This window comes from Euleptes europaea, chromosome 3, assembly GCF_029931775.1.
Source record: "Euleptes europaea isolate rEulEur1 chromosome 3, rEulEur1.hap1, whole genome shotgun sequence".
In the NCBI taxonomy this organism is placed as follows: domain Eukaryota; kingdom Metazoa; phylum Chordata; class Lepidosauria; order Squamata; family Sphaerodactylidae; genus Euleptes; species Euleptes europaea.
The window spans coordinates 89,512,901-89,523,574 of record NC_079314.1 but is presented as its reverse complement, the minus strand read 5'-3'; the positions used below and the strand labels follow the sequence as shown (position 1 = coordinate 89,523,574).

Genomic DNA, 10,674 nt, shown 5'->3' with positions numbered 1-10,674 from the left:
GGGCACAAATCTCACTTTAGCCCAGCATATGAGGGGAGCAAGCACCTTTTCCTTGGTAGGAAATCCAAAAAAATTGCATGGAAGGAGAGGAAAGAGTAAACAGCTGTGACTTTGTTATAACCAAGAAGGGTGGTCAAAATAGCTGCTGAGCTTCTCTGTTTGAGAGCTCTGATACCAAGCAGGCTCCATCTACTGGAGGCCCCTTTTACGCACACTGTGATGTCATAACGCACCCCTCAGACTTGGCAAGGGAGACAACCTGATGTCAGACTTCAGGTACTACAGTGCATGAAGGGGCGTGGTTCTGCCACTAAGTGCCTAAAATGACTGGATGATAAATCCTTCGGCTCCTATGAAGGGAAGCAGGTGGTCATGATAGTGGCAGCAACCCTATAGTGATCCATCCTTTTAACTCTGGGTCATAGCTGGACAGAATCAGTTTGATGTCATTTTAGTTTAGAACAGGTTTGTTGTTTTTTTAAGTAACCAAAAGATGTAAAGTATATCCAGAAATCTCTGTATATTTTGACATTTTAAGTTCAGGATGTAGAGGCAAGACTGAGCTGGCTCAGGGAAGATAATGGCACCCTCTAGCATTTCTGAGGCTGCACACTACACGCTGCCAGGGTGGTGGTGGGGGTAGCACCAACAGAGCGCGTGTGATAATGGAAGCACTTGGTGGAGGAGCACAATCAACTCATGAAGTGGAAGGATCTTGTGTTATTGGTTTATAAATAAATTGCACATCTTGTGACTGTGTCTTCACTGCAGGAGAGAAAATGGGATTGATCTTTCATAAGCCTTGCTCATCTTGCTAGTGTTAACAGTTATGTGAAAATCAGAACAGAACTGTTAGTTGCATATGCTTTAGGAACTGCATACTGTGTAGGGAAATCACCAGTTGCTTAGGTCCTGGAATTCTTCTTGAGGGTGGTGGCTGCCATCTGATAAAGGGGAAGTATGAGGAAATAAACCTTTTCACAGACAGAGTAGCAATTAATGGCGTACAGTGGCGTCCCCCTGACCAGTGAGGTGTTGGCAGTGGATAACAGTCTTTCCCCACATACAGCCAAGTTCATTATACAGGTTCAAGGCAGGGTCTGTATTTCCACCAAAGCAGGATTATCAGTAATTCTGCAACCAAAGATAAGATATACAAACATGCTAGAACACAATTTTTTTTAATAAAATGGATTTTTCAAATATCTGTAACTGAAAAAATAATTTGATTTGTCCACTCTTTCCTCAGTAACTGCTCCTTCCATGCCCTTTTCCAGTTGCATGTTTATTCTAGTTCCAATACTACAGCAGTGCCCAAGCCGGCTTGCCTATGCTGATAACCTATTCATTTGATGCATAGTGGAAGAAAAGTGTGCGTGCTAAATCAAATACAAGTTATACAAGGAGTGGTTATCAGCAAAAGAGCAAGTACATTCAAAGGCAGATCCTTAGGATAGTGATTTAGGCTGTGGGTACAAAAGGAGAATTTAGGGAATTGTTGTTGAAGCTCATAGCTACCAATTTCTTCATATATGAAAGAAAAACTGCTAGGTTCTCAATTTTCCTATTCCATGGTAGCTGGGCAACATTCCAAACAAGCCCGGCTACTCTGTTGCTATGTTTAACATAGTGTTGCAGTCAACGTTTGCCTTATTGCTGTAAGTCATTTTACACTAGAGGAGAACATGCTTACCTTCTCAAAGCCAGGTAGCTATTGCAATAGCACCATTCTGCATAAATGCCACCTGCTGCCCCCACCAAAGATGCCTTCACTTGGCCCAGGAGTATTTAAGTGTAGATTCATTTACTACTTAGTGGGAGCAAAGATGTTCTGTTTAAATGGGAAGGCTTGGTTTGCTTTGCACAGGTTGTCTATACCACAAACAGCCACATAAGCCTAACCAACTTCTCCAACTAGCCACAGACTGAGTGATATGATAAACAATAAGAGGACATAATACAAAGATTGATACAAAGCCCTCAGTCACTGCTCTGAGCTGATTTCTAAAAAGGGATTTTTTTACTGGAAGAAATACACTTTACATGCAGTTGGCCGCTACTAACTGCAACTTCATTTTCAAGTCCATACGTTATAGTAGGGAAACAGGATATGTTATTGTCTCTACAGTATGAGAGAAATATGGAAGAGCTTCCTGGGCTCCTGTGAAACTAGAGAGATCAACCTCCTCCTTTATGCCTGAAGATGCGCTACCAATATATATTTTGATGGGAGGGCAACTGACTAATAGGGAGTATGATTTCCTTTGAGTGACATGTGCAATAAGGCGAAAAATGGTAAGTCCAAGGACCAAGTCCTCTTTCCCACCAAACCACAGGATAGAAATATTGGCCCCTGAAGAGTTTATCACATAGAAGGAGCTCAAGGAAAGCGACACTTTCTAATTAGGTGGGTCATATCATTTGCTTTCCAAAACAAGCAGTTTTTACAGGGCTATATACAGATATTTTACCAGCTATAAATGAAACCAGTAGGCAAGACTGTGGTTTAGAACTATTCACAGCAGCAAAGACTACGGCTACAGGACATTTCCTTTCTTCTGTGCAATGACAGAAGTCAGTCATGCAGCTCAAAGCAAGCCTCTAGCTCCTTAGCAAGCACTGTCAAAAGGGCCCCTGCCTCTGATAGGAAGTTAGCATTCATGTTCTGACCAAGATCCTATTTTAGGTTTGGTTTTTTTTTTTTAATGCTTCTGAGATCAGCTGTCAGCTGACTACTCTCCAAGGAGAAATACATCCACAGTACCCTCTTGGAGAACACCCCCACACCCCGCCACAAGCCTCTAGAACATCAGAAGCTCTACTTTCATACACAGATAATCAGGGAAGGGTGTGTTAGTTAAATCAATGAACAGCAAAAGCACCAGGAACTGCAAAGTGTAGCCGAGCTGCTACAGATTGTTTATGCTGCCACAGGTCAAGCTACAAGAAAGGCCCAAACGTTCATGAACTCCAGCTGCATGTTCTCGTTGACTAGGCTTCACAAGTGGAGCTACCAAAGAGAGGAGGGAGAAGAGCGATTACTGCAGAATGAATAACATTTCCTCAATGCAGTTGGCTTTGTCTGATTCATGGTCCAAAGAACACTCACTGCCTGGGACATGAGTGAATGCCAGCAGGCTGTTCTTAGTTGGGCCATGTCAGGAATAATGACTGCATGCGGGAATCACTCTTCAAGCCGAGGAAAGATGGCTGTTACCTAGGCTCTGGCACAGAACTTGGGCAAAAATGCACCTATACTATGGCATTAGCAGGAAAAGGTTCTTTGAATCAGATGCTCAATCATACAACTAAGGCCAGTAGATTCTTCAGTCCTGTACTCTCCTCTTTCCAACCCCAGAAAAACTTCCAGAAGCGCATCCCATATTCTAAACCTAAGGAAACCTTCCTTATAATCAAATTAACATTTGCCAGATTTTTTTTTTTTAATGCTTCCTAACTAGGCAGACTCAAGGCCAGAAGGGAACAGTGGCTTCTGAAGTAATTTCCTCCAACCTGTTACAGACGCCTGGCCTTGAACTAAGCTCCCACCCTGGCCACATCGCTGTATTGTAAAGGAGAGGCAGCACACCACCTCAGTACCTCCACCAGCCTGGGGTGGCCACGCTGGGGAAGGAGCCATGCCTCGCCACAGGGCCTGAGAATGACAGAGATTTGCCAGCGGGTGAACCATCATTCAGAAGACATCACTGGGTGATTGCCCTTGGCTGTCTAATTTCACGAAAGCAGGATGACATTTGGGGATCTTAAGGTTTCCTGACACTTCCACTTAAGCTCCCACCCATATACTACACCCACCCGTACCGCTCCCTTCAGTCTGCATGCTTAAGAGAGCTATAAGCAAGAATCCCAGTGCAGCTGCAGATCATGTCCATCGAGGAAGTCTGTGGAAAAGAGGCTAGGAGTTGCAGTGCTGAGGGGGGTGAGGCTCATCACTGGCCCTCCAGGCAGCTCCAACCAATCCATGCTGTCCAGATTAGCCTCAGCCAAGTCTAAACTTGGTCCCCCAGTGGGCTCAGGGGCAAAGTGCAATTCTGATGTGTCCATAGGCGAAGATGGATGATCCAGGATAGCTGAACTGCTTAGCATCTCACTGTAGAGGTCAATTAGAGACAGGGGCTCAGGTCCATCGGGGCCAGCTGTCAGCAAGGGGAGGCCAGTGCTGCTCTCCAAGAAGTCTTCCAGCCTGCCTGCTGGGGAAGGGTTAACAGAACTGGTGTGGCCCAGGGACACCTGCAGGGGGAGCTCTGAGGAATGGTGGCTGTTGGACGGAGAAGGGCATCCCGGAGAAACAGCCGTGTCTTTCCTTGATGGGGAAGACTGCTCCTTAAATTGAGCGGAAATCTCTGTAAGGGGGGGAAAAGGCACTTGAATCCACTGATACAGGCAATATCACCCCATGCTGCAAAGCTCAGGTAGCCATCAGTTGCCATCATCAGGGCACAGTAAATAACTGCACTTCTACTAGACCCAAAAAATTTACCAGTAGGCTGACTGACACCTGGCACTGACAAGAGGTGGTGCTGATGGCCCCTTCCACACCAAGTGGACACAGAACCCTCTGTTGCTTGGTACAGAGGCTTCTAAGTGCGTCCATCCAGATGGCAGCTCCAACGCATACAAGTCACAAAGACCATCAGAGAAAGAAGGCCAGGAGGTACCTGACACAGAATACTCATTCCCCTCTTACCTCCATGTTCAATTAAAATGTCAAACAAGTCATCCATCTGTTGACTTGAACAGCCATTCTCCTGAGAAAGAAGGGAACATACTAATTTAGACGTCACACTCCAGGGGCATGCCGCAACGTCCATCTCCTAACAATTCACCCATCGCAGATATATAGATATATATATATAAGATATATAGATATAGATATATCTATCTATAAGAACGGCACCGACACCCAACCCTCACGGTCTCCAGGGTAGACACTCGCAGACTATGGCAGATGAGCAGGACCACTCCTGCCCTCGGGACGTGCTCGGCCTGGGAAAGAACAGCGCCGCACACACCCTTTTCCAGACTTGTCAAGGGGCAGCAGCCATCCTCACCTCAGGGGGCTTTGGTTGCTGCTTCACAGCCTCTTCATATCCCGGTGGTTCTTTCATCAGCACAGAGGAAGCAGGGAGAGGCAGCGGCGGAGAAGCAGCAAAGAAAGATGAGTTCTGCTGTTCAAGTTCCATTTGGGATGGAGATGGAGGAGATGGCGAGCCCGGTTGCGAGAGAAGCTGCGGAGGGACAAGAGAGGCAATGAAAAGCCAAGAACCCTCTTCTCAAATGGACCATTTCTGTGAATCGTTGAGATGGAAAAATTGTCCTCTATTAGCTAATGATCAGCAGAGCTACTGATGCAACATCTCCTGTTTCCCTCTTCAAAGGCATTACTGCCACTTACACAACCCCCATCTCCACAGTACTGAAGAGTACACAATATATGGCCTGCAGACCACACTCAATCCATCAGGAACACTTCTGACTCACAAAGCCCTGCACTTCATCTGACCCACAGTTTTAGACTGTTGCATGGCAGAAGTCCATGCATGGTAGTTTATTACCTACTTGTTCACCATGGCGCTTCCTATCACTTACAGACCCTTCCTTAGGAACACTCTTAAGAATGCAACTGTAAATCCAACATAAAGACAGGCATACCACGAAGAACCCGGGGCTGGTGCTGGCCATTTTCTTTGTAAAATTCACCTAGTCTATCACAGACATATGAGGGATAACTCATGGCTCTGGTACTCTCACCACATCCTAGCATAATTATTTTGCTCTCCTATGGACAGTTAGCAAAACTCAGAACTGCTCAAAAGGTACTTTGATGACATCTGCACAGTGGGCTATTAAGGGAGAGCAAATGGATGAGAGCAAAAGTGAAACAAGGCCGTGTGAAAGGGGGCAAGTTCACTCAAGGCAAGTGTTCAGGAGGTGCTGCTTGTTTGCAAAAGCACCCCCTTTAAATCTTGATTGGCATAGATCTGCTAACAAATGTTCACCCATAAAAACTGTCATGGAGAATGGAGAAATTTCAAAACATCTCTGAACCCAGCTACAGCCTCATTGCACACCATCTGCCACCTATTCACAGCTGCTGCTTTCCCAGATCCACAGCTGCTTTTTTTCTTAAAAATGGGATTCTTCCCAAGGCAATCTCAGACTTCCAAGGCTGACATAGGCAGCATGATGATATTGTGCAGGCAATCAATTTTGGCTGTCTGATGACATCATGAGGGCAAGTTAGAGGGGAAGCAGTGTTTTCTTCCTTTGCCCTGAATAGTTGTACATTTTTATCCCATTTCATAGTAACCTCTTCTCTTCTAAGCAAGCACCAAAACAAAGCAAAAGTGTGTATGGGGGGGGGGGGGATCCCTCCAGCTTCAGCTAAGCCTTGATTGCTAGCTGTGAAAGTGTGCAACAGGATGGCACCTGAGTCCTGGACAGGCAAGTGTACACACAGCCTAATCGCCTTCCCTTGACCTATCAGTAGAGACTATGTCAGAGGCAGCCGCATTTCAGTAGGGGAAAGGGACACAAATCCCTGTAGCTGAGCCCTGGAATATCTGTTTGTGTCCTCTCTCCCTTCACCATCCCCTGTGCAAGAGACTGTCATCTGCCCCCCTGGTCAGGCTTGCTGACTCATGTACCTTTTTGGGCACACTGGGCTGGGCAGCTCTGCTGCTAACGTGGGCTTTCAGGGGTCCTTTGTGGAAGCCGTTCAGGTAGAAGGGCTGCAAGTTGGGAGGTGTTGAGAAAGACAAGACTGTCTGAGGAAAATGCCCGGTGACCACTGGCAGACTTGGCTTCTGACCCTATGGAGAGATGCAAAGTTAAGGAGCGGAAGATAAAGACCAGATTTAATAATTAAAGAGGGAGATAAAGGATCCACTTTGGCAACCCAGGTGTCTTGCGATACCGTGCACCAAGAGGAATCCACAGCACCCAGGCAACGCTGGTCATCCTCTTTGCCAATGTGGATTCTGTGCCGAAGAAACACTCTGGATGCAAACCACAAAGGTAACTATCATACTTCTACCCTACCTTTTACTTTCCGCAATGTATGCCAATGGCTGCTGTGCATTCCTATAGGAAAAAGTGCTGCCCCATGAGGCAGCATTTGCAGTGGGGCCAGTAGCTATCCCAACCTTCAATTACATGGGGGGGGGGTGTCCTTCCTTTCCTTTCTGAAGGGCTGACAGGTAGTCTCAAGTCACCCCCCCCAAAAAAAACAGTGGGAATCAGATTCATGTGGGGAAAGGGAATACAGCTTCTGCACTGGAAGAGGAAAAGCTCTTTTGAGCAAAGGTTGTATTCAACTTGAAGGAACGGGGGATAGGAACAGATTGTGAAAAGACAATTGCTATTTCACAATTAATCTCCTACCATAAATTAAGTGATAGGTTTTTGTACTGCTACAAAAAAAATGACTCATAATACCCCTTACTTTCTGCATGAAAACCTTTTCCAAATTTGCACCAAACACCACGGAAATCTGCACCAAGGAAAGCCAAGTTTACTAGCGTAAACTATGCACAAACTGCTTGTCTACCTCCTGACATGGCACATCTGCTTCAGAAACCCCGTCCCAGTGAGGTCTTTGGGCCCTAAAGGTAACACATTCCCATTACAGCGCCCCCCCTTTCACTCCCCCATGTGCCAGAGGCAAGTTCATGGTAGAGAAGAGAAGCCCACGTCCCAAGCACAGCTGGCCTCCCGAAAGCTTACAGCTCATTCTGCTACTTCATCCTCACAACCTACTTCCACACTGAGGAATATATAATGTCAGTGAACAGACAGTGCTTTTAACCCTTGAACGACAGAGATGTAGCCGCTCTTTCCAGGGAATCATCCACTCCATTGCAGCCAGTGGTTTGAGAGCAGCTCAGCGGGGAAAGATGACCTCTGCCTTGCAAGTACAACATTCCGCAGCCAATCTGTACACATCACCCCTCTCCCTTTCACCCAACCCACCACGGAAATGGAATGGGTGGTCAGTTACCTTGGCCGGCTCACTTGGCACCTGCTGCACAGAAGGTTGAGAGCTGCTTACAGATTGCTGGACAGATGCTTTCGGAGAAGGTGGAGAGACTCTCTTGAGAGTTAAAAAGAAGAAAACATTTTAAGAAGAAGAGTTGGTTTTTATATACCAACTTTCTCTACCACTTAAGGGAGACTCAAACCGGCTTACAGTCACCTTCCCTTCCCCTCCCAACAGACACCCTATGAGGTAGGTGGGGCTGAGAGAGCATGTCTTGCCCAAGGTCACCCAGCTGGCTTCGTGTGTAGGAGTAGGGAAACAAATCCAGTTCACCAGATTAGCCTCCGCCGCTCATGTGGAGGAGTGGGGAATCAAGCCCAGTACTCCAGATCAGAGTCCACCGCTCTTAACCACTACACCAAGCTGGCCCTTTAAGAGTTTAATTTTAGCTTGAATAGAGCCCCCCACCCCAACTAAACCATTCCTGAGAGCCAGATGCTGCAGGCACAGGCTGTGGCGTGCACTGACATCAACAGAAGGAGGTGTCTAAGGCTTTAAACTAGACATCACTTCTTTCAATGAGTCACACAGGAGCTCCAGGGAACTGCCTTTTAAAGACAGGCAGGGGCCTCATTCTTCTGGGACCACAGCAAGGTGGGAGGAAGCACTCCTGCCTCCCCCCATGTCATTTTCCTGAGCTGAAACTTCCCCAGGAGAGTGTTACTTTCCCCATTTTGAAGCTGCAGGTGCCACGTTCTCATGTGCAACAAACCCAGATCCAACTCATGGAAAGTCATGATGTCTAGCCTGAGCCTTAGACACATCCTTCTGTTAATGTCAGTGCATCTCCAGGTCTGTGCCTGCAACCTTCTGGCTCTAAGGTGCAAGAGCCATGCAGAGGGATGAACTGGTGGGCAGAAGGTGCAGCAGCTAGGCTGGGAGGAGAAGTGGAAGAGTGAGGACTGTGGGGACTTTTGAGTGCAAACCCAATGAGGTTTCTTAGACATGGGGAGGCAGGAAGCAGATGAGATGATCTCCCACGTCTTGAAGGATGCACAAATTTCATGCCATTTAATATACACTGGTTTTAACTTGCTAAGGAGAATGAGTGGCTAGGAGTTTGTTCTTTACTTAAGAGCCACTCTCTAGATAAAAATGCCCCAGTTGCAAAGTGCTACCACATACATGCCTACCTTCTGTGGGAAAGAACCGCTCCCCACCTTCTCCTGATTCTGATTGGTCACTGTGAGCACTATGTGAGTGCCAGTAGAATCTGTGATGAGGGTCGGGGGAGGGGCTCCTTTGATGAGGTCACTGAAGCCACCACCATGCTGGCCAAGGAAAAAATGGGAGGTCTGACATGACGACTCAGTTGCAGCTGCCGGGACCTCCTGCTTCATCATCACTGCTTTCTTTGGCACAGAGCTTGAATCCGAGGTGTCCATTTGGCTAGTGGTCTGTGTGGGTTTTGCTTGGTCGGTTGGGAAGCTAGACTGCCCCATAGATTGGCAACTCGCAAAACTGTTTTCATTCTTGACGTGGGTGCCAAAAGCTGGCAGCTTAGGGGCTGGAGCTGCACCTTCCTCTCCGACCACCATGGCTGGATGAGGGTGCTGCTGAGACCGTTTTTCCTGCTCCAGCTGCAGCCTCAGCATCTCTACCAGCTGCTGCTTTTGCTTCAGCATGCGTGTGAGTTCCTCGATCTGCTTATCTTTCTCTTGCAGCATCTGGTCTTTGTCCTGGGCCTCCATGTCTCTGCCGCGGCTGATGCAAGGCTCCACCCGTGAACCTGGATTTGAACTGCAGCTGGTGGCTTTGGCGCTCTCTTCCTTCACCAGGAATTGCACTGGTGATGCTTGCAGGGTGAGCTGAGTCAGAGGAGAGGTCACCATCTCCCCAAAGGCATCCCCGCTCGTCGAGTTCTCATCCCCGGCACTCATCAGCGAGCGCTCAGAGGGAGTGGGAGACACAGGAGGAGTGGAGCCTGTGCTGCCAAATTTCATCACGCCATTGCTGGGCACTGCAGCCACAACCACTTCTGCGGAAGTGATACCCGCACTGACCAGAGCCGACCCTGTGCCCAGCCTAGCAGCCGGGAAAGCTACCACCACTTCAGCAGCTTTGGGGAGAATCGCGGTGTTGGGCTTTGCAGCACCGGCTGCACGGCCGGCTGTACCGTTCTGTTCCTGATACGCCTTAAGCCGCTCGATGAGATCTGTCTTGGTACCCGACACAGGCAGCGCCCTCAGCTTCAACTCTTGCTTCAACTCTGCCACCTAACAAACAAGGTTAGAATTAAACCAAAAGCTGCAGTAAGTCAATACAAGCTCAACCAGGAAGACGACGGCCTCCGGTTTTTAGCACCTTTAAGATAGTAACAGAACAATCACTGTGGGCCAATTAACACCAGAGTTCCACCCTCAAAGCATTTGTTTATTTACTTAAATATTTAGATCCCACTTTACTCCCTAGTGGGGACCTATAGTGGCTTACAACCCCGCCTCTATTTTAACCTCACAACAAGCAAGGGAATCTCAGGCTGAGAAAGAAGGAAATTCCATGAGTGGGGATTTGAACCTGGTCCTCCCCAACCCGAGTCTGATGCTCTAACCACTAGGTAAAGGTAGTCCCATGTGCAAGTACCAGGTCATTACTGACCCATGGGGTGACGTCAC

The 10,674-nt window shown here is 47.6% G+C and overlaps 1 protein-coding gene across 1 annotated transcript in view; it reads right to left on the bottom strand.

Moving 5' to 3' along the window:
- Positions 1-3,814: 3,814 nt before the first annotated feature.
- Positions 3,815-10,674, bottom strand: part of MRTFA (myocardin related transcription factor A) — a 139,962-nt gene continuing 133,102 nt past the window's right edge. Inside the window, exons 12-18 of the mRNA XM_056846548.1 lie at positions 9,193-10,275; positions 8,021-8,113; positions 7,466-7,468; positions 6,669-6,833; positions 5,073-5,249; positions 4,709-4,769; positions 3,815-4,364 (exon numbers count right to left, since the gene is read on the bottom strand). Coding sequence (XP_056702526.1) covers positions 3,853-4,364; positions 4,709-4,769; positions 5,073-5,249; positions 6,669-6,833; positions 7,466-7,468; positions 8,021-8,113; positions 9,193-10,275 — 2,094 coding nt within the window. The 3' untranslated portion in view covers positions 3,815-3,852. The remainder of the gene's footprint in view (positions 4,365-4,708; positions 4,770-5,072; positions 5,250-6,668; positions 6,834-7,465; positions 7,469-8,020; positions 8,114-9,192; positions 10,276-10,674) is intronic.